Raw genomic sequence first — 23,711 nt, 5'->3', positions numbered from 1 at the left:
TACATGGGAAGGTAAGGGGTGGTCACAACCCCAACTCTGCTATTGGCTGCCATGCTCACAGCATCCTAACATCTTTTTCAGTCAAAGAAAAGCCAGTGTAATCAAATCCCACTACTTCATTGAAGCAAGGACTTGGCAGGAAGAACAGTGAACACACTCTGTCTTGCTAGCAAGTGATCAGAAGACACTAGCAGGAGTCTCTGTTTGCCCTGCCACAGTTTTAATTTGCCCCCAAACAATTGGAGCATAACCACACACCCCCTTGCCACACACATCCCTTGTTTACGGACTTAAGATTTGCACTGGAAATATCACTTAAACGAATGCAACATAGCTATTCTGAATTTAAAGGCACTGCAACTCAGAAAAGAATATTAACTATATGCAAAAAATGATAACAATTCAAGATTGTTCGGATGGAGAAAATCCCATTTTTGGCATCACCGACCTTGATCTGCTTTGCAGGTGTTCCACTCTCTCGGCCAGAATGGAACTGGGCTGTTTTTTCAAAGTGCTGCTTTAAGGATTGCGTAGAAATCTTTGGGATCTCCTCATCTGTAGCTGCATTGACCACTGCAATACAGAAAGAAAATTAAAAGAAAAATGAAAACTTGAATTTATATTGCCTGTATGAAAATTCATTAGCATATTTCTGTGTGTTTCTCCCCACAGGCACATTTTTGTATGTGACCCCCCCCCCAATATATTGCATTTTTATATCATATTTTCACAAATTTTTGCATTTTTATGAACAACTCCCCATAACGTATGCATTTCAATTTTTTCCCCAAAGTGCAAATTTCAAAGGACGGTTTGCATATTATTTGGGATTTGTGAGTTACACCCTTGTGCAAATTAAGTGAAACAAACAATGAATTTAGTAGTTTATTGTACAAAACTCACATACAAAACTAGCGGATATGACCTCTGCTATTTTTAAGCAGCATTTGAACATGGTTTGGCATGGAGTCTACTAGTTTTGAACAGACACTGTTGATTTTCGGATCCCTGTACCACACCTGAATCATTGCCTGAATTAGCTTCTCCATAGTTGTACAGTCTACAGCATGGAGGTGACTTTTGCATATAGCCCACAAATTCCCAATGGGATTTATGTCCGGGGAATTCCCTGGCCAATCAAGTACCTGTATTTGCTGCTCTGTCATGAATTTCTTCACCACTTTCGATGTGTGACAGGGGGCTAGGTCCTGCTGCAATATCCCAGTACCATCAGGATACCTCTTTTTCAGCTCTGGAATAACTCTTTTTCATAGAACCTCAATATATTGTGGCGAGCACATCATTCCTTCTATTGGCTTCCGGCACCATAATGATAAACTGACTTTTCGTGTTTGTTTTAAGTACTGGATTACGAGTAAGATAGAAAACATGCTTTGTTTCAATTTATTTGCACAAGGGTGTAGATAGTGTTGCAAACCAGAGCAAATATCTCCTCCATCCCTACTTCAGGAATCCCCAAAGGCTTGAGCATTCCCAGTGGCGTGATTGGTTGGAAGTTGCTACCAAAAACCACCAGGTTGGATTTGATGGGCCTCTGGGTCAAAGTCTAGCCTGGAGACTCTATGGTTCTTATTCTGCACTATTTCTCTCGCATTGATAGCAGAGAACCTTTCATAGATAGAAAGTCCTAGCCATGAGTTAGAATCACAATGAACCAGAGTTTATTTGCTGAGTGACATAGCAGCACCTCTTTCACATGTCAGACCAGAGCTGATTGAACACTGCAATAACAGGGACTGCGAGCCTTTATTAATTTCTGGCTAGGTGATCAGTCCAAGGGTAATTATATCCTTTGATATTCATGACATTTAAATATCTGCTAGGGGAATTGTTACAATAATAATAGAGAAAGAAAAATTGTTTGCCTAAGCCCAGGGCACTTGTGAAAAACACTCAAGCATATATTAGGTAATTTTAAGCACACCACCATTCATATCAATGGGATGTATGAATGTGCTTAAGAGGAGATGCAAAGGCTTCTGGGCTGGAGTGAGTGTAAATAACCTTAATTATATCCTAATCTTTATGGCCACAATCCATCCAAAGTTAAGTCCCACTGATTTTGATGGATGATATTTAAGTAGGTGCTTAGTTCTCCAGTCAAAATTAATGGCACTCCCAGGACTTAATTGTGGATGGATTTTGTCTTTCATCCATATGCATACAACAGAATTTGCTGTGTGAAAGGGTAGCTATCGCTTCTTGCCCCCCAGTATATTCTCGGATTTCTCTTGCCTGTTTCCTCAATGCTTTGAGTGACGTTAGAAGCTCTCTTAGCCTCAGACAAAGCTTGTTCACGATGAGAAACCTGCAAACGCAAATACACACCACAAAATAATTAAATAAACCAAATTTCAATGTGAAAATCAATATTTTAATTTGATCTATTGTATGCTTTATGCAACTCTGGGCGGAGGAGGAACAAGTGCTTTAAGGAGGGAACAGTGTGAACACTAGAACTGATGCTCTGTAGTTATCTGTGAGACAGAAAATCAGCAATTAAAATTTCACCTCTGCCAAAAATTCACAAGGCAGGCAAGTTGCCATCTCTTCGTCTCTTGAAATGCATTTATTTATGTATTATTGATGTATATACCACTATTTGTAAATATGTAAGAGCAATACTTGACAGTGCTTGAATTGGGGGGACAGAGAGGGTCCAGCCCCCCTTAGTTTAGGGGTCAGTCCTCCTACACGGCTGCATCATTTGGCTAAGCTTAGTATGTTAGGGGATGAGAGATTTCTTTAAGACCCCCCCCCCCCCCGCCACCTCCCCATCCCCATAATTTAAGCCCCAGTATCTGGAAATGTCATCATCATCATCATCACCATCTCAAAGCATTCTGTCATAATACTGGGACAAAAATTTAGCCTACTTTACAGGGCAGTTTTAAGGATAACTGAGACAAAGTATGTGAAGTGCTTTGAGGACTCAATAACTTCAATTTGAATGCAGAAATGCAGAAAACATCAAATACACACCATCAGTGACTGAATTTGGATACATGCGGGTACAGTGCACACCACCTCTCCCCCCATCTTGCCACTGTTTGCCCACCCCCTTCGCTCCCCTCACACTTTTGCTGCCACCACCTCCATTGCTGCAAATGCTTCCTGGGCTTGGGGAACAAGGCACAAGGCTCTGTCAGGATCCTGAGTACCTGCTGCCTCATTCCCTAAGCCCAGGAAACACCTGCCTGGCTTTGGGAAGGATGCAGCAGCGTGCTGGGATCCTGACGGAGCCTGACAGACCCTCACACCCTCATCCCGCAAGCTGGACAAGCAGGTCCTGGGCTCGGGGAACGAGGCCCTGCCAGCATCCTGGAGCCTGAAATGAGAGGGCTCTTGGACCCTGTCAGAGCCCTCCTGCCTCCATCCCAAAGCTGAGCAAGTGCTTCCTGCGTTTAGGGAATGAGGCAAGAGTCCTGCTGGAGCCCTGCTGGAGCCTCCTTCCCTGAGCATGTGCAGAGTGGCTCCCACCCCCTTTGCCCAGTTGGTTGTCCCTCCTCCAGCCATTTCTAGGCGGTGAGTACCAGCACCTTATTTTCAAGAGACTGAAAAGCACTGGGTACAGCAGTACAAACTTACACGTCGGTACAGACATCTGGACCAGCAGTTCTTTAATTTCTGTAGTAAAGTGTCTATCCGGTAGGTATAGCATATTGCATACAATGTTCACTTGTTCCAGTTTAGCATGGGGCAACCCAATGAGGAGAGACCAAAGAAGAAAGTGGAAATGGGTTTGAGGAGGAACGGGTGTGGTTAACAGGAAGGTGTCAAAGAAGGAAAGCTGCGGTGAAAGGAGGAAAGGATCCACTGCTCTTCTGTCACCCAAGGGCCCACACAAACCTGAAGCTGGCCCTGCCAAGTGGCAACATTTTTGCACAAATGCTTTTATCAGTGGTACTTCATTTATTTCCTAAGACGGGTAATGGGGACGGGTAATGAGTACAGGTGCAAATCGCCTCATATAAAACTCCAAAGCAAGAACGGATGCTGTAAGCACCAGAGGGCAAAAGTGGCACAGGTAAAATGGTATCTCATTGCATTGGTACAGTTACCTTTTCTGATTGAAAGGCTTCCCGCTGAGTTGCCTTTGACGCCACCTCGTTCACTCTGGTTTCTGTGGTGCTGCTGCTTGACATTGTGGCTTGGCTTCGACTCGTCACCTTCTGAAGATGAATAGAAAACAATTCTACGTTGGCAAGTTTACGGTACACTTTCTTTTCTTTTCCTTTTATTTCTTGTACACGGGCCTTTCCTCATACAGAGCCCTCAGGGACTAACACCAGCATTAAAACACACACAAGTAAAGTCACAATTGGCAATGCAACAGCATGTGGCAATCAGTGAAACAGGTTGACCAAGAGGGCCACTCCCGCGATACTCTGAAGACCTGCCAAAGTAAATGGTTCTTAAGCTGGCGCATGAATCAATACATAATGCGGGTGAGAACCAGATCTGTGCTGGGAGGGGGTTCCATAAATAGAACTGCCTCCATAATCATAAATGATTCTACGGTATATAAGAGGAAAGAGCCAGTTATTTAGTAATAGGGCATAACTCATAATATAATTGGCAAGGATAAGATAAGAAAAAAAATACTGGGATGGCTTTTGCCGTAACACACATTGTGGTTTCATTACTATAGTGCATCCAGGAGATTTCCTTTGCTAGGCTTTGTGGCATAAGATATGTATTAAAAGTAGTAGTACAGGACACAGTGACCTGGGTTTTAATGGAAGCTCTGTTGATTTAATCGTCAAATTCCTATTTACAAGCAAGTACATGACTGGAATATATAGGAGAAAGTTCCCCAACTTGAAGATGATGTGAAGGTCTTGTTCGGAGGATGTAAATATGGGGAGCTAAAAGTCCCAGCAGGTGGGACAGAGGAATATTTCTAGTGTTGCTAGAAATTGTTGCAGCTTAAATCCCTGATTACAAACCACAGCAACTCTTAATCTTTGCCTTCAATACAAGCTGTGCATTATGGCTCCTCAGCTCCTCAGATTTCAACCCTATTCGAGCTGAACAAGGCTGCCCCCACCCACCTTTCTACCCGATTTTTGCCACAGTGGGGCCAGCTGCCACAAAGAAGAAGGTTGTCCTCCATCTTCTGCCCTGCTCCTCAGGGAAGGACACCTGTGCCATTTCCTACTTGCTCCCTGGTGCTTGGGATGCTGTTACTACAGTGATCCAGACATTGGGGGACGGAGAGTGGAAAGAGACACCTCTTTCTTCCACCACCAGTGCCAAAGAAGAGGAAGGTGAGAAAGAGCACTGTGGTGTTTGTACGAATTGCTTTGGGTTGCTAGCCTCACCCTGAGTCAAGCCTGGAGAGTTCACTCCTCACTGCCTGTTTCTCCAAGGGGCAAATGGGGGAGGAGCCAATTCACATGTCGGAAACTGTAAAGTAATGAGGTCTCCAGCAAACAGCATAATGGTGGGAAGCAGCATCTGCAGTTTGCGGCAATTATTATGACAATGTAGCTAGTTTTTTCAGCATGATGGCCATATACAAGCCCAAGTTAAATTCCCATGGATTTCAAGGGGGGCATTAGCAGAAGTCAATAGGAATTAATAAGGGCTTAACTTTGGCTGGGCTCATGCACAAGAGGACTTCCATTGCATTCCCTAAACAATGGCTTAATTGGCCATTCCTGGGGTTGCTCAGTTGGTAGTTCATGAGACTCTTAATCTCAGGGTTGTGAGTTTGAATCCCACACTGGGGAAAAGATACCTGCATTGCAGGGGGTTGGACTAAATGACCCCCATGCTCCCTTCCAACTCTACAAGTCGATGATTCTATGATCCTCCTCGTATCCATGTTATTATGGATGTTCATGCCAAATTTGAAGATCACATGCCTGGCTCTATGGATCTGTAGGACCTGGAGCACATGTAAATAGTCAGACACACAAATGGTTCTGGGTGTGATGGACTGTTCAGCTCATTTTCCCAAAGCCCTTGGGCAGGGACAAGGGGTGTGGGGGTGATTTCCAAAGGAAATAATCTATTTCCTTGTTTGATAATTCATAGGTTCATAAATATTTCCTGATGTCCACAGGGAAAGAGAGCATGTGAATTGCAGAATGTAAAGGTTTGAACTTTCCAACTGTTGCTTGCAACAGCAATTATGTTAAGCGGAGGCAACCATGAGGCTGGTCACAGGCAGAACATATCATTCAAACTAGGTGAGAAGGAATGGTAGGAAGAATGGGCAAGATTATTTAGATGGGTCATTTCCCTCCCCCTCCCATAAATGTAATTGTGGAAATGCTGTCGTAAAGTGATTTTCACATAAAAATAGTGTGAGGTTGAAAGCAAATGCGGGTCAGGGGGAGGAATCAATGCAGGTAAGAATAAATGTTAAAAAGTGTTCAGGATTAATTTTTTTTACATACAGAATTCTCTGGAGTAGATCACAGTTGAAAGGAAGCAGAAGTCAAGGAGTCTAGATGGCATCACCCACTGGCATCTCTCTCATTTTGAGATGAACCTTAAAACTACATTATATTAAGCATATTCCTAATTATGGTTCCATTAGGTATATAACTGACAGTTCAAAGACAGCTAACAATGGTTAGTAAGTGTATGAGGGCTTGCTTTGTATTTATAGTTGAATCTTTCCTACAGCGCCAATGGGATTGTTATGTAGCTAAGTGGCTTGAGAGCTACAGGCATTCCATTTACAATTTGCCTCATCTTTCTTCCTTGCCGAGACTGAGTGATGGGCACAGCACACAATTGGCAGGGAACACAACTGGTTCTATTCTACACGGTTCACCTACAGCTGTTGTTATCACAGTCTGTGTGCTTTTTATGTCCAGTGCCAAAAATAAAGGCTCCTCTCTTAAGTTATAACTCCAAGTAACTTCATAGGGTAAAAGAAATGGGATGAGTTGCCAGTCTGGTCCAGGGACTCTTGAAGGAGATGGGGTTTCTGGATCCATGAAATCCGGGTCCATGCCTGGTTTTGGTACTTGGTCACCCTGCAGGATAACCTCTGTGGGGATCAAGGATAGTGCATGAGACTCGTAATCCAAGGTAGAGGGGTTTGGGCCCCACATTGGGTGAAATATTTCTGCATTGCAGGGGCCCTTGTGGTTCCTTCCAACTCTACAATTTTATGATTCAATTATTCTTAGACAGGGGGAGTGTGAACCTGTTGATTCCCCTTGTCCTCGCAGCTGTTACTATGCTGTTACTAAGAACCATGGTATTAATTTGGAAAGGCTGTCCAAGCTGGGTGAGGGTGGTATTTCATTGTGGTGGTTCCACTCATCCAAAATGTAGCACTGGGGGGAATTTTCTGCTTCAGGGTTCTATCTTATCCACTTTTCTGTTCATCATCTACAAAAGACCACTGAATGGTCTTTTAATATATTACTAATTGAATACTTTACAGACTTGAAATTGAATCTGCTCACACACACACACAAATGAGAGAGAGAAATTCTTCTTCATCCGGATATGTTGTTATTGTTGTTGTTGTTTAGTTGTTTAGTCATGTCTGACTCTTTGTGACCCCATGGACCAGAGCACGCCAGGCACTTCTGTCTTCCACTGCCCCCTGCAGTTTGGTCAAATTCATGCTGGTAGCTTCAAGAGCACTATCCAACCATCTCGTCCTCTGTCGTCCCCTTCTCCTTGTGCCCTCCATCTTTCCCAACATCAGGGTCTTTTCCAGGGAGTCTTCTCTTCTCATGAGGTGGCCAAAGTATTGGAGCCTCAGCTTCACAATCTGTCCTTCCAGTGAGCACTCAGGGCTGATTTTCTTAAGAATGGAGAGGTTTGATTTTCTTGCAGTCCATGGGACTCTCAAGAGTCTCCTCCAGCACCATAATTCAAAAGCATCAATTCTTCGGCAATCAGCCTTCTTTATGGTCCAGCTTTCACTTCCATACATCACTACTGGGAAAACCATAGCTTTTTCTATATGGACCTTTGTTGGCAAGGTGATGTCTCTACTTTTTAAGATGTCGCCATTGCTTTTCTCCCAAGAAGCAGGCGTCTTTTAATTTCATAGCTGCTGTCACCATCTGCAGTGATCATGGAGCCCAAGAAAGTAAAATCTCTCACTGCCTCCATTTCTTCCCCTTCTATTTGCCAGGAGGTGATGGGACCAGTGGCCATGATCTTAGTTTTTTTGATGTTGAGTTTCAGACCATATTTTGCGCTCTCCTCTTTCACCCTCAATAAAAGGTTCTTTAATTCCTCTTCACTTTCTGCCATCAAGGTTGTGTCATCTGCATATCTGAGGTTGTTGTTATTTCTTCCGGCAATCTTAATTCTGGCTGGGGATTCATCCAGCCCAGCCTTTCGCATGATGAATTCTGCATATAAGTTAAATAAGCAGGGAGACAATATACGGCCTTGTCGTACTCCTTTCCCAATTTTGACCCAATTTTGAATCATCCGGATATAAGAAGGTCCAATTTCAGGTCTGCCAACCATGTCCCTGTCCATTAAATGGAAGTTATGTGGGCAACATTTTAGAGTCTTCTCATGACACATATGCCGATAAGCAAACTCTGTGTTAAAGCTACTAATTTTTTGTAAGACAACACCACAGGAGATGTTGGACTACGCAGCATGGGAGAATAACAGGTTCTCACCCATTTGACAATGAACCATATTATTAATCAGCATTGTTTAGTTTGTGTATCCATCACTTGCAGTGACATCCTATTCATGTCTACTCAGAAGCTGGACCCACCTCCAGGGAAAATGGGTGCAGGACAGCAAGCTTCACCTACTATGCTCATCCTTTCATCTACCAGTCTTGGTCTGCTTTTGTGCAGCCCTGGCAAAGAGCTGTCAATCCCCTTCAAGCAAATCCCAAAATAGAGTGGATGAGCCCTACACGTTAGTGACCAATATTATTTGTAATCACATTCTTCGGAGAGATGTGCAGCCAGAGGTCTCTAAAGGGAATGATGATCATATTCTTCAGCAATGACTCAGGTGCACTACCCTGGTTTTACTAGCAGTAATCCATTTTCCTGAGCTTTCTGTGCTTTTTATGATGAGCCAAACTTCATATCAGTTGATGCTCTTTGTTATGGCACAATGTTCTCTGGTCTATAAGAATTCAGCTTTATCCCTTTCCATGGAGAAGGCTGCCTGCTCTTTGTCTGAGAGTGTTTGTATCTGACAGCCAGGTTTATGCTGTATTGACGGATTGGCCTCCTTATCCTTCAAAATCAATTTAGTAGCTGCGACTGAGATGATTTTTGGCCCCTTCAAGAACAGAAGAGGTTCTTTCCAATTTCACACAGTGCAGTGGTGAACTTCTGTAGCTAAATTGCATGCTACACCCCGCCACACACACACAAAGATACCAGGCTCTGAAACAAAGATCCTGGTGTTTAGTAGTGGTCTGCATGCCTAGACACATTGTGAAGATAGTGAGAGAACAGTCCCCAACCTTCTCCAAATGATATGATCAGCACTGTCAAAATGGACAGCATCGGCCATGCATTTGGTACTATAACATGGATCCCAATGCACACTGCAGGAACCCTATATCAATCCTTGGTGCCAGATGTAAGGAAGTTTGTTTTAAAAACAAACAAGTTCAAGTTCAACATGTCTGCAAAGGAGCTAATTCTGGCTCACAGCTGTCCCTTTGCAAAACAAAGCTGCTGTGCCAAAGTATAAAACATACTTAAGAAGTCTAAGAAAACATCTAAATACACACACATATGTGTGTGAATTTTGTTTCATTTATTTCCCCCAACAATTAGGATCTTTAAACTATAAGGCCCATAGTGTGAATGAATTTGAAGATGAACAAGAAATCATTCAAAGTTCTGCTCCAAAAATGAACTTAATTCATGTTCAGCTCACTTGGCAATTATGGGAACTATTTTCAGATACAGTTCAGAAATTTTTGAACTAATTCAGTGAATTTCATTGAACCAAACTAGGTCATCCCAAGGCCTGATAAGAATTTGGCAAAAGGAACTGCAGGCATGACCCTCATTTGCACATGTGGATCCTTATCCATTAGGGCTTCAGCCCTGCACAAACAAACTAGGAGTATGCTCCATTTAATACAGTGGGACTTACATTTGAGCGTACATATGCACAGGACTGAGGTTCACCGACATTGGGTGGTGGCATTCCATGCCAAAGAGTTTAATATTTGATGCTACAATTCTATGCAATTCTCTTTGCAATGTTAAGTTGTGCATGTATTACAGTATACAGTGGTGTCTCGGGTTACAGATGCTTTAGGTTACAGACGCTTCAGGTTACAGACTCCGCTAACCCATAAATAGTACCTCAGGTTAAGAACTTTGCTTCAGGATGAGAACAGAAATCGTGTGGCGGTAGCGGGAGGCCCCATTAGCTAAAGTGGTACCTCAGGTTAAGAACAGTTTCAGGTTATGGAACGGACCTCCAGAACAAATTACCGGTAAGTTCTTAACCTGAGGTACCACTGTATTTGTTTCTGAAGAGCAAGAGACATATACCAGGCAGATGATTTTTGGAGAGCAGATTACGCTTGCTTTGGTTTTCAGAAAACTGGCTGCTGCTCCCATCAATGGCTGTTGCTTAAATGTTATTCAAAACTATTTCATTGTGTTCAGTAGCATTGTGTGAAGGAGACAGGAGGGGGCTTCCTAGCAGTATTTACAACCAGAGTTTGAAAGCACTTCACCACATGCTGTTTTTTTCTTTTTTTAAACTTTTACTTTTACTTAGAATTGAACACCACCCTGGTGGGAAAGTCAAATGAAAGAGCTCCATCTATATGGCTCCTGCTAATGCATGGCTTTTTAGATCTATTTGAGTGTGCTGGTTGTGTGGGAAAGCTACACAAAAGCAGGATGGAATTACTAAGCCCTGTGTTGTGATGCCCATTATTCTCTATGAGTTGGAGGATGAAATTTGAAATGTGTAGACTGCTCAATGCTCCCCATATGATTTATAACCTAAGTTTTGCAGAACAAAACTGTCCTTGCTGTAACTCCCCCCCCCCCGGTCCTTTACCTAACTTATTATCTGACTTTGAACTTTGGGTTCCGTTGTTTCCCTGTTCTTGTGGTAGTTTTCAGTATCCACTCCAATAACTCTGATGAATCAGATGCTTGATGTCATCTTGCGCTTTCTGGTTTGTATCCCCATCCCTCAATTTTTCCACCTCTTTGGCTCACTCACAGATCATGTTTGGGATTTGATAACAGTTTTTTCTATATTTCCATTTCCTGATGGTCACCTTCTTTTTCTCTCATTCTTCTTTGTGTAAACCTCTTACTAGATCATCGAATTACCTTCAGAATCTGGATTTTGATGCCTTCACCCCTGTTAGGTCCTTCGGTCGATATCGCCTGTTTATTTATTCCCTGCATCTTCTTCTAGTGTTCCTCTTTCCCTATGTAACTGCTCTTCTATATTGTTCCTGTTATCCTTCTCCTACTTTGCCTTTAGTTCCTCATTGTAGTAATTTCAGTAATGAACTTGGGCTGCTTTATAAGTTATGGGGCAAGACTAAACACATTTCTTCTCCCTGGCATAAATTAATGTACATCTCTTTTCTTCTTCCACCTGCTCAACCTTAGTATTTGCCAAAACAAATTGCTTCTTTTCCTTCTCCTCCTTGCTTTTTAACTGTTAATTTTGTGCTCTACCTTTTTTCATCCCCTCCCCATGTCTCACATCTCGGATTTTTGCTTAGTTCCCCTGCCCACCATAATAAATCACCAGCCCCTGACTTTTCTATTTCTGTAACTTACATCTCCTGGTCCTTTATAGAACTCTTATTTCTAAACCTTCTCAACCATTGGCAGAGGATCTGCAGTGCATGGAGAAGGTCCCACATTCAATCCTGGGCATCTCCAGGGCTGGAAAAGATGCCTAGTCAGTATAGACAATACTGAGCTGGACAGATCATCTAAAGAAATAGCAGTGGAAGAAGGAAAGCAATGAGCAGAAGAAATAAAGGAAGATGCTTTGCTACAAGGCAAATTCCTATGCCTCATGATTTTCTTCTTTCTCTACTATTTCTTCAGAAGATCTTTCTGGTTTTGTCCTCACCCAAACCTACATCCAGTCCTTTTTCATCCCATTTCTTCTTCTTCTCATTAAATATATTGCTTTAGCTCATTTTGCTTTCTTTCTCTAACTAATCCCTCCTTGATTTCTGGTTAGTTTTCTTTGACCTTTAATTCTAATTTTAATTTAAGAACACAGAAGTGTCAACAATGGTTGATTCTTCTTCACTTGCTATTGGCTAGTTTTTCATCTTGCTTTTCAGTGGCATCCAGTGTTAGTCAAACTTAGAGCAGACCCATTTAAATCAGTGGTTGTCTGCTGAATTCAGTGGGCCTACTCTGAGAATCACTAACATTGGATCTCTCCCTTTGTTTCTTAATTACTTGAACAAATCTTATTTGAATTTTATCAAATACTCTTTTTGAGTCTTATCAATCAGATCTTCATGCTAACAGAACAGAAACAATGTTCTTTTCCTTAGCTAATTTATCTGAATGCCCCTTGTATGCTGATCTCTTCCTGATCTCTCCTCTGCATTATATAGTATTAGTAATTCTCTTCTTCCTTCTGTTTTCAATATTGTTAATCATACTCGTCTTTCTTCCTTGCATGAGTTTAGTTTCATGGTTCTCCTCATATATTTTTTTAACAATGCTTGTGTTTCTATTGTTTGAAATTCCTAAAGGTTCTGATTCAGGCCGTTTGATTCTTGTTGTTTACCTTCATGAGAGTTTTAGATTCTCTCATTTAGTCTTTTCATATTGATCAGCAGGATGATATCTAGCTACTCTTTTCTATTTCTGATCTGTCTTCTTCTTTTGCCAATCTTTTGTCATGTCTTCTTGCTGCTTCCACATGGCAGCCTGCTCATTCTTTGAAGTTAGATCTTCAAACAGAAAATAGAATATCTTATTTTTCCTGTCTCTTCTCTTCCCGTTCTTTTGGCTTCTTTGATTTATGGCTGATGTTATCAGTTGTCCTTCTCTTCCAACCAGAGATCTCAGAACCTTTTCCTTCTTTTTTCTTCACAGACTTTATTTTCAGCTAAGCTCCGTCATTTTCGGTTGTCAAAGCCAGCTAAAATTCATTCATTTCTTTTTGTTTATTCTGTCCATCCTTTGAATCATTCTCTTATTTTCTGACACTTGGATTATTGCAGTGCTCTTTTGGTTGGTCTTCTGAATTACCCTCTTGTTGCTTTCATTTTGTCACCCGCCTTATTTTTCCTCACACAAATATGATCATGTTTCTCTGCCTTTGATTCCTCTTCAGTGGTTACCTTTTCCTTTTCACATTCAATTTATGATTCTGCAACTTGCCACAAAATGTATTCAATCTCGGACTTCCTGTTATGCAACGAACCCAGCAAGTCGCCCTCTCGGGTCCTCTGATGCCTGGGAGGGGTCCCCATGGAGATTAATGGGTAAGGGGCATGCCTCCCCTATCCTTTTGAGGGTAACAAAAGGGCACGACCTGCGGTCGTCCATTAATGCCTCTTTGGTAACAACTGGACTGACTGTCTGTAAAGCACTTGGAAGAGAATAAACTGTTGAGTTGGATGTAATGGAACTGAGGATTGGCAGGATGGACTGCAGGAAGATTAATTAGTTTAGGGAGGAGGATGGAGAGGAGATATGGATTTTGTTGAGATTACATCAGCCCACCCTCTTGAAGCTTGAAGTTGGAAAGAAGAACAGTGAAAGGGATGGGATGGACCGCAGTGTATACCAACTTGACGGCTTCTAAGACTTTCAGACAGAAAAGAAGAGATGTGGATTGTGTTTATTTATTAATGAGCTGGTTGTATGTAAAACTGAGGATTAAATTTGGCAAAATCTGAAAGGTGGGTGATGCTGGGAGATTGGCAGTATTAAAGGGGGGGATGTTTATTACTTATGTTTATTACATATAATTACAAAATTATAGGGGTTTCGTTTTCACCCTCTGCACGCCGTACCAGTGAGGCTGAGTTGTTGATTACTGGGGCCAGATGTCAGGCAGCAATGTTCAAGACTATGTTAGGGAGGAATGTGTATATGTTGACTGGGAGGAAACAAGATCTGTTTTTCTCAGGTAAAATGTTACTCAAGAGGTATCAGGAGGAAATGTTTGAAAATTGATGATCTATCTATCTATTATAGATAGATGAGGATTTACTCTACTCAACTATTTTGAGGACAGGTTATAACAATGTATAAAAGATATAGCAGAAATTGGTAATTGAACAGGTGTAGAGGCGAAGGGATGAATGTATTTTTAATTATAGCTGGAAAAGTTATTTTATTGGGAGCAGCAAAGGAGGAAGGAAAATAGAGGGGACATCTGGGGTGGCTGGTAAGTTGGTAAGTCAACTTTTAAATTTGTATTGAACTTGTATTAATTTGGTGAAAATTTGTTAACATTTATGGAAAATCAATAAAAATAATTGGCAAAAAATGTATTCATTCTCTAGATCCTGCTTGCCTTCATCTCTGGTTTCCCTATATTCTACTTTCCTTCCTTTCCATTTTTTTGCTTCTTATTATTTGTCACATGCTGGACTTCTTCCTCTCATGCTTCATGCTTTTTTCCTTTTTCTCCCTCACTATGCAACTCTTTTAGCAAACAATATTTGTTAAATTAATTCTCATACTTTTGATTTTAAAATGCCTTTAGAATGCAATTCTATAATAAAATCTGAATTTTATGCTGAAATCCTAATCCTCTTTAACTATGAGTAAAAGGTAAAGGGACCCCTGACCATTAGGTCCAGTCGTGAACGACTCTGGGGTCGCAGTGCTCATCTCGCTTTATTGGCCGAGGGAGCTGGCGTACAGCTTCCAATCATGTGGACTCATAGCATGACTATGAGTAACCCCAATTTAATTCAATAGGTCTTATTTCTGAGTCTACATGGTTTGGATGGTGTTATAAGTCTATTTGAAGTGGTGCTTGCTTCTGAGTAGACATATATATATATAACTGCATTGTCTTATCTATTTCAGCTAGTTTCTTGCTGCCTTCTCCAGTGTTTAGCTTCATTTTTAGTATATTATTTCAGTATTAGCAGATTGTTGTCTTACATAGATAGTAAGACCACTAGGTAAGACCTGTCTTTGGGTCAAGCAGAAAAGAGGTATCCATAATGAGTCTCCAAAATAGATAGTGTATTTATTGCAAATTCACTAGGATGTATGTCACTGGAATGCAATGGGACTGAGACCTGGGTTAAATGTGTAACAAACTCACCCATGCTGGGTTCCATGCACCTGGTGTCATGCCTGTTGGCATCTACATGTGCAGCACTAGTACACAAGTGATCTGTGCCTCAGGAGTATTTTGTGCTAGCATGTTCATTATGCACACAGAACCGGTGACACTGTGTGCGCAATTCCTTTTCTTCTTTTTTGCTCAGCACATTTAAACCGGGCTGTATTTTTGTAAATGCGGAATCTGATATAATCTGACGGATGCAGGCTTTCACATGGCATCTTCAGTTTGCTTCCAACGCAGCCATGATGTGCATTTTGTGGCCTTTAGCAAGTCAGCATTACCTATCCCACCAGGATGCCATGAGGATGAAAGGAGATCATTGCAAGTGTGCCACCCTGAGTTCTTTAGAAGCCAGAATAGAAGGATTACTAATAAATATATTTCTTGCTATCCAGAGACGAGTGATGTTTGCCCTTTAGTTGGACTTTGCTTTCAGTTCTGCTAGAAGCAAGTACTAACCATTATTCAGCCACTCGTTTTATGTGAAGAACTGCACATAGCTCAAAAGCTTGCACAACTAATATATAATACCTTTGTAATACAATGGTATCAGTGCTCAAATTGCAGACACCAGAAGAGAATCAGAGTTGAATAAAGAGGAGTCAGCCACACCTGGGGCTGCTGTACCACTCACTGGGGAACTGGACCAGGTTCACTGTGTGCTCCTACAGAAGCTTGGGCTGATGATTTGGAAGCCATGGAAACTGAGGCTGGTGGTCTGGAGTATGCAGAGCTTAGGTCCTTAAGAGACACTATTAGGAATCAGACCTGCCCAGCAATACAAGGAGAACATCAGAAGGAAGGTCATAGAAAGAGTAAGTACTTGTCTTCAGGACAGAGTGCTGGCCAGAACCACAGGTGTCAGGCCAAGGTGGTGGAGCCTGGGGAAGGTAGACTGAACAAAGAGATGTATTAGGTCTCAGTTCATCTCCAGTCTTCCTCAGAGCAAGTTGCACACTTGGTGCTGCAACCACAGAACTGCCTTGCTGCCTTGGCCTCATGGGTACCCAATTAGTATGGTCAGAACCACCTTCCATTCGGACACTCAGGGTGGGGTGAGTTAAAACCAAGTCAGTGTCTTGGATCCAAAATGTTCCTCCTAGTAGAATATCCACAGCAAATAATTTGAATGAACGCTTACAGAGGAAATCATTCAAGGAGGATCCTGTCAGTGATCAGAAAAGAGCACGCCTTCTTCCTTCGGCCTCCCAGATCTTATAATGTCATGGAACTGATATGCTTTCCTGGTTTGTTGCTAGCTTTCAAAAATGAAGATTTAACTTGTTTTCCACTGTTTATTGCCAAATGTTCCTTCTAGAACAAAGATCTTTTATAGTAAGACTGTACTGTGTGCTCCTACACACACACAAAACAAACATAGCAGTCTGAAAGGAGAGGCAAACAGCTATTGATCTGAAAGCTGCACTATGAAAGAAAATTCACGGTAAAATCAGGTAATTTTTGCCCATTTGAATTTAATGCACAACAATAACATTAGCAGATTTTTTTTCTAAGGAACATGGGCTCAACAATCATTATTATTTCTAACTGAGGTGATGCATGCTTCAAGTCCAATGTTTAAAATGCATCTTGATCAAGCTTCTATTGCTCTCTTTGGTACACTGCATTGAATATTGACCCAAGATACCAAAGTTAAATAAGGACAGGATGCCAGCCTAGATTTCCTTGTTACCATTAGCTACGTGAATCCTGGCTTGCAATAGGGCAACACAGCAGACCTGATCTTTATATTTGCTCGGGTGGCTTAAAACAGCTTTCAAACTGGGAATGCATCACATTGATTAAAAGGAATTGAATGATTTCCTGTGACAGGCTATGGATTCCCTTAAGAGTTGTCAGAAATCTGTGGACAGAAAACCCATGCAGTTTCAGAAGGGGAAGTGAATGCATAACTTGATTAGATGAGATTTTTTGCTGGAGGCTACTCTCCCTGCCTGTCTCCCATATATCTCAAGGGATATGACTACCATATGCATTTCGATCTACACTTATTTTTAGCATTAGGTTTACTTTAAGTAAGTGAAATGCACTAAGCATAGGTAAGTACCAGTTGAGATTGCGCCCGTGAGAGTGTAGTACATTACTGACAAATCACGTTAAATCAAATGGCGAGCACCTTTTTTTAAAAAAAAACTAGGGGTGTGTATTATTTATGATCCTACAGAAGAGAAAGCTCCAGTGGATATAAATACAGCACCATCAATGAAAGCAGCAGAAGAAAAAAAGTTGAGCTCCTAAAGGATTAGGTAAAGGTAAAGGGACCCCTGACCAGTCATGACCGACTCTGGGGTTGCGGCGCTCATCTCGCTTTATTGGCCGAGGGATCTGGCGTACAGCTTCCGGGTCAGGTGACCAGCATGACTAAGCCACTTCTGGCGAACCAGAGCAGTGCACGGAAACATCGTTTACCTTCCCACCAGAGTGGTACCTATTTATCTACTTGCACTTTGACATGCTTTCGAAATGCTAGGTTGGCAGGAGCAGGGACCGAGCAACGGGAGCTCACCCCGTTGCGATGATTTGAACCGCCAAGCTTCTGATCAGCAAGCCCTAGGCTCTGTGGTTTAACCCACAGCACCACCCACGTCCCATCCACAGGCCAGAAAACTCTGAGTAAATATGCAGAGGACCAAGCTCTTGTTTTTATCCAGGCAGTCCCACTTTCTGCTCTGCCCTATTCTATTAAGACCAAGAAGATAATCTCTGTTCTCTCTATGAGTGTCTTTTGTCCCCGGAATTCCTTTTCAGCCTGAAAGACTATGGTGTTTGTTTGTTTGTTTTTAGCCTTGCAGTACATATTGCTGCTAATAGGATTTATTTGTGTAAAGCCTGCATACATAGAAGACAAAGAAGATGCCTAGAGGTCTGTGCTTGTTTTGGTTTTTGGTTTTTTTTACAAACCTGTAGTAGGTAAGCTGATTTCTTCTTCATGATGCATTTGAAAATCAAATTAAGAGTGGCATAATTCATGGGACATTATTAATTGGGCAAAAGCTTCTTTTCAGTCTCAAGAAGTTGAAAGTTTAGTATTATACTAAACTTCTACCTCAGGGATCTCCAACCGGTCAACCGCGATTGATAGGTCGATCCCCGGGTGATAGTGGTAGATCGCGGTTGATCGAGGGCTCACTTTCCTCTGCGGGGCAAAAAGGGCATCCACCCCCGCCCCCTTGCTCTTCCCTTCATTCGCGCAAGATTGCAAAAAAGGAAGATGGAGTTATTGCTGCCGTGTTTACTACTCAGTAAGCATTTCATGGCGTGTCCCCCCCAAAAAGCAGCAGAAGTAAGGCATCCCCCCCAAAAAGCTCAGCAACTTTGGCCTGCCTCCCTAGCTCAACAACTTTGGGTTCCCTCCCAAATGGGTAGATCACTGCTAGATTTTTTTATCCAGGAGTAGATCGCAGTCTCTTGGGAGTTGGACGTCCCTGTTCTACTGCATGCACATCGTATCTCCTGCTGTATACCAGTCCCCCCCCCAAAAAAAATTGGGTCCCCCCAGCTGTTTTTGAACTACAATACCCATCATCCCTGACCCTGCTAGCTAGGAATGATGGGAGTTGTAGTCCAAAAACAGCCAGAGACCCAAGTCTGAGAAACACTGCTGTAAATACTACACAAAGAAGATGGTCTTTTCACTTTATTGTGGGGAACCTGCCAGGTTCTCTCCCACTTCCCATCTCCACTCAAATCTAGTCCTTGGCTGAAGTATTTGGCCCAGTCATTTTCATACATTTTGAGGAGAATGTCCTCTGATGACTGGATTAATCTTTGGGGAATGGACAAATTGTTAAGAATTTTCATCGTTGACTTCAAATTCAAGGTGCTCTCAGTTTGTTCATTTCTTTTTTAAAACAACAGAAATGGCTTTCCACAGTGTGGCTGCTCAGGCTGAATTCTCAGAACAGACTGCTCTTTGGGAATAATGCTACATCATGACATGTACAATATAGATATTTCTCATACACATCACTTGACTGGAGAAGTTACCTTCGGAGAAGTGCAAATTTTGAGTTGGCTGTGTTTTGATTTGCATATTGTTAAGTGTGAATTAAGCAAGTATGCCTTTAAATGAAAACTGGATCAAACCCCTCCCCCCATTCCCAGTTAAAAAGTAACATGGGAAGTAATTATTAACTACATGGAAGGGAACAGCTACTTCTGACCAGCCTGGAGAGATCAGGGAACTGCTAACATGGCATAAAGCACCTGAAGATAAAGCCCAGTATCAATAAAAACACTTTTAACACACTCTAAAAGGCTTTATTTACGCTTGTTTTGGCTGACCTCTATAACTCACTCCTGGTTTTTCTGCTGAGCCGTGTTAAACTTGCACCAATGAAATGTACCGTGCCACAGAGAGCTGTCAGAATGGTTCATTGTATCACTATAGCTGGCAGAATTTCTGACTGTAGATATGAGATGGTCTGAGTAAGTTGCATATGCAAACCTATTAAATATAGGCCTTTTGTGTTTCACACCTTTAATTATTTTGGCTTTTTTCTCCCTCAAGTTTCACCTAAATTTGCTTTCCTGTAATGGAGGGTTAGCTAACATGGTGCCTTCCATCTGTTGTTGTACTCCTGCTCCCTGTAGTACCATCCAGCTTGGTTAATAGTCAGGAATGATGGTAGTTGAAGTCCAGCAATATCTGGGGAGCACCACATCGCCCACTTAAAACACAGAATTTCTATGTGGTGCACGTAAAATGTTTAAACAAAATAACCCTCTAGAATAAGGACTCTTAAAATCTATCCTAGAAACAGAAAACTACCTTTAATGCCTGCCAAAATAGGAAAGTCTTTTTCAAGCACCTGAAGTTTACCAGAGATCTCAACTGGAAGGGGGTTCTATAGGAATTTGCCCCAAATACTGAATGCACAGCTTCTGGTAGTTACAAGCCATGTATCTGAACCATGGGGGAGAGCGGGGCTGACTGAGATTCCTTTCAAAGATCACAGTGGTTGGGCAGAGATATAAGACACCAGGAGGTGCTGAAGGTATCTTGCACCCAAGGGCCTTGTACATTAAGACAAGAACCCTGAACCTGGTCCAGTATAATATGGTATAATAAGTATAATAAGTACCAGTGTTATGTGCTGACATGTTCCCATCAACAATCTAGTTTGCAGCACTGGGCACCAGACAAAGCAGAAGGGTAGCCCCATATGGAGCACATTGCGATGATCAAGTGTTGAGAGTCAATGCTCATTAAATAGCCAACTTTGTCTAATACTCCTGCAAGCAAATCATGATGAAGGGTCATCTGGAAGCTACACTAATGACATATCCAGGTTGTCACATTATCAAGACATGTGTTTCCCTGCACCTGTACTGCAACAATGGCTGCCTGCTGGTGGAGAGGAAGAAAATGCAGAATGTGTTGATGTCATAACACGGACTCTTCCAGAAGAGTTTGCAATACCAGCCCTGCCTCATACACAGCCTGTATTCCCATATTAGGTACCAGTGGGTTAATTTAAGGAAGCATAGTGAAGTATTGTCAATGGCTAATTTTAAAATTCACAGGGTGATAGCCAGTTCTCAGTACATGAGTGGAATGGACTTCCCCTTCCCCTCCTCCCCTTTGGAGCTCTAACCAAGGAACACCCCGAGAGGAAGAGGAAGTCCTGTTGTACAAGCAGTAGCCCCCTCACACAACATTGGGTTTCACCCACAGTTTAAGAACAAAGCAGCCTAGATGCAAAATGGATTTGTTTACAGTACAACCACATACACACAGAGAAACTCTCTCACATACATTTACTATACATTATGGTATACACAGTCCCTGCTCCATACATACCAGCTCCTAGGGGCTGAGGCTGTTTTGGCCCCCCTGATTTTTTTTAAGAGGGCCAGACTCCCTCAATGTTCAGAGGGCATTTGGCTCTATCCCATGGCTCCTTGTGACAACATTAGGACGTCGCATCAGGCCCCTCAATCAACTTGAGAAGCTGATGCCTCTGCTCAGTCCTAGTCAAGATTTCAGGCTACTCTGAGTGATTTCAGGCTGCTTCATCCTAATGGACTTCACTGGGAAGAAGAACCAAGAACCTTAACCTTTATTTGAAACCAGGCACACAAACCCAGGCACGGACAAACACAATATGACATTTCTCTAGGGATGAAACATTTCCTACTACAGATTGTGTGAAAGGATTTAATCGCAATTCTCCATGTGAAAACCCATGATTTCATTGACATGTACCTCCAGCATTAGACTCAAAATTTTTTCTGGTGATGCTTTTAATTCTTTACATATTCACAACTGGAGAAAAATCCTGCCTTCGGATACAGAGTTCTCATTTTATGTAAATAAAACCTGCTCACGTTGATACCCAAAGGCAGCTAGCTGTCTCACTGTGGACTGTAAAAGCTGGATGACATAATTGACAGTGACCTTGTGTATGAATGACCTTGATTTAAAGCACCTCGAGACCATGGAATTTTATTTATTGGTTCAGCAGAGTTTTAGACTAACATCATTTTGTTGTTTCATAGATGAGCGCTGAGCATTAGAGTAAATGTGGCTGTTTATCAAGCCGTTACTATTTCTCAAAATGAACAGCACATAGATAGTGCAATGAGTTTCATTATACCATCCCTTACATATTCCAAAAATCATTAACTTGGCTGCAACAGTTTTTTTCCATGATATATGATAATGAAGTAATAAAATACATAAACCTCTTATCTAAACCAACATTTGGAAGCTGCGTTTATATGGCTTTGTGTAGCATCTGGGTTCCTCTGTGCCATTTTTGATCTATTTAGAGAAGCTGATTAAATTTAACACAAAGAAAACAGCAAACTCTTTCCCAAAGAGAACAGCTTAGCACAGCTCCAAGAAAAATATATGCAAAACACTCACAGATAGTTTATAATGAATTATAACCCCAAAGACGTGGTTTACATTTTCATATGTTTGGGGGCCATAGAGAAGAGGTGTGTTTGGATCACTGTTCTACAATATGAGTTTTGACTGGCACTTCATTCATTTGTTTGTTTTACCTTCAGATATAGTAACCGCCACAGGGACACGGGTGGCACTGTGGTCTAAACCACTGAGCCTCTTGGGCTTGCCGATTCAGAAGGTCAGCAGTTTGAGTCCCTGCGATGGGGTGAGCTCACATTGGCTGTCCCAGCTTCTGCCAACCTAGCAGTTCAAAAGCATACCAGTGCAAGTAGATAAATCAGTCCCGCTGTGGCAGGAAGGTAAATGGCATTTCCATGTGCTCTGGCTTCTGTTGTGCCAGAAGTGGTTTAGTCATACTAGTCACATGACTCGGAAAGCTGTCTGTGGACAAACGCCAACTCACTTGGCCTGAAAGTTAGATGAGCGCCACAACCTTATACAGTGGTACCTCGGGTTAAGTACTTAATTCATTCTGGAGGTCCATACTTAACCTGAAATTGTTCTTAACCTGAAGCACCACTTTAGCTAATGGGGCCTCCCGCTGCTGCCACTGCGCCGCTGGAGAACGATTTCTGTTCTCATCCTGAAGCAAAGTTCTTAACCTGAAGCACTATTTCTGGGTTAGCGGAGTATGTAACCTGAAGCATATGTAACCTGAGGTACCACTATAGTCACCTTTGACCGGACCTAACCATCCAGGGGTCCTTACAGTAACCCTGTAAAACAGAACATTGAAAATTACCAATATTCATGCGCATCCAGGAAAATTGTCAATCAGGGAAGCAGCTCATATTACTTTTTTTGTTTAAAGCCAAGTGAACATTCCCATGGCACATCCTCTTTCAGATGGCAATACAGGGCCGGTGCTTTCATTAGGCAGAGTGAAGGGGATGCCTCAGGCAGTTGATTTTGAGTGTCATTAGAGAGCAGCAAACTGTTAATTGTTTAATGTATGTTTATTGCATTTTTGCTCCCAGAGAAAGGGACTTGTGGGATTTTCTTTGAAAACAACTAGGCCAGCTTGGGTTCCTTATGTGCCTAGGGATAGGTTTGGAGATGCATCATTTGCTGTTCTGTTGTTCAGTCAACGAAATGCCATGGGCCAGCCCTCTTGCAAGTTGGAGAATTTGACAGTCATCAAACTTTAATGCAAGCTCTGTAATTTTTGCTTATTCGCCAACCATACAAGTATGCAGTGTTTTATGCGAGCACTAGCAATATTTAAGGATACATTGTAAATCAATCAATCAATCAATCAATCAATCAATCAATCAATCACAAACTTCATGACAATGTTGTCAAACCCAGACCATTATATTAATGGTACTCTGTTCACTGACATTGTTTTGGAGTTACCATCCAATCTGATATGCTGAAATGTATATTCCCTTGAAGTGATGATGGTAGCCATTAACAATAATTGTTATATTTCTTATCCTGTCTCTCTACCTATATAACTCTCTGTTATATTAGTTTTTGTTGTGAACAGTCCTGA

General features: G+C 41.9%; 1 protein-coding gene across 1 annotated transcript in view; it reads right to left on the bottom strand.

The window, feature by feature from the left end:
* XIRP2 (xin actin binding repeat containing 2) overlaps window positions 1-23,711 on the bottom strand; it is an 82,001-nt gene that overhangs the window by 17,154 nt on the left and 41,136 nt on the right. Inside the window, exons 4-6 of the mRNA XM_081869917.1 lie at window positions 4,083-4,193; window positions 2,257-2,329; window positions 449-573 (exon numbers count right to left, since the gene is read on the bottom strand). Of these exons, the coding sequence (XP_081726043.1) occupies window positions 449-573; window positions 2,257-2,329; window positions 4,083-4,193 (309 nt within the window). The remainder of the gene's footprint in view (window positions 1-448; window positions 574-2,256; window positions 2,330-4,082; window positions 4,194-23,711) is intronic.

Source organism: Podarcis erhardii (genome assembly GCF_964252035.2).
Source record: "Podarcis erhardii genome assembly, chromosome: 1".
Taxonomy (NCBI): Eukaryota; Metazoa; Chordata; class Lepidosauria; order Squamata; family Lacertidae; genus Podarcis; species Podarcis erhardii.
The sequence above is the reverse complement of the archived record's forward strand: the minus strand, read 5'-3'. Positions and strand labels throughout refer to the sequence as shown.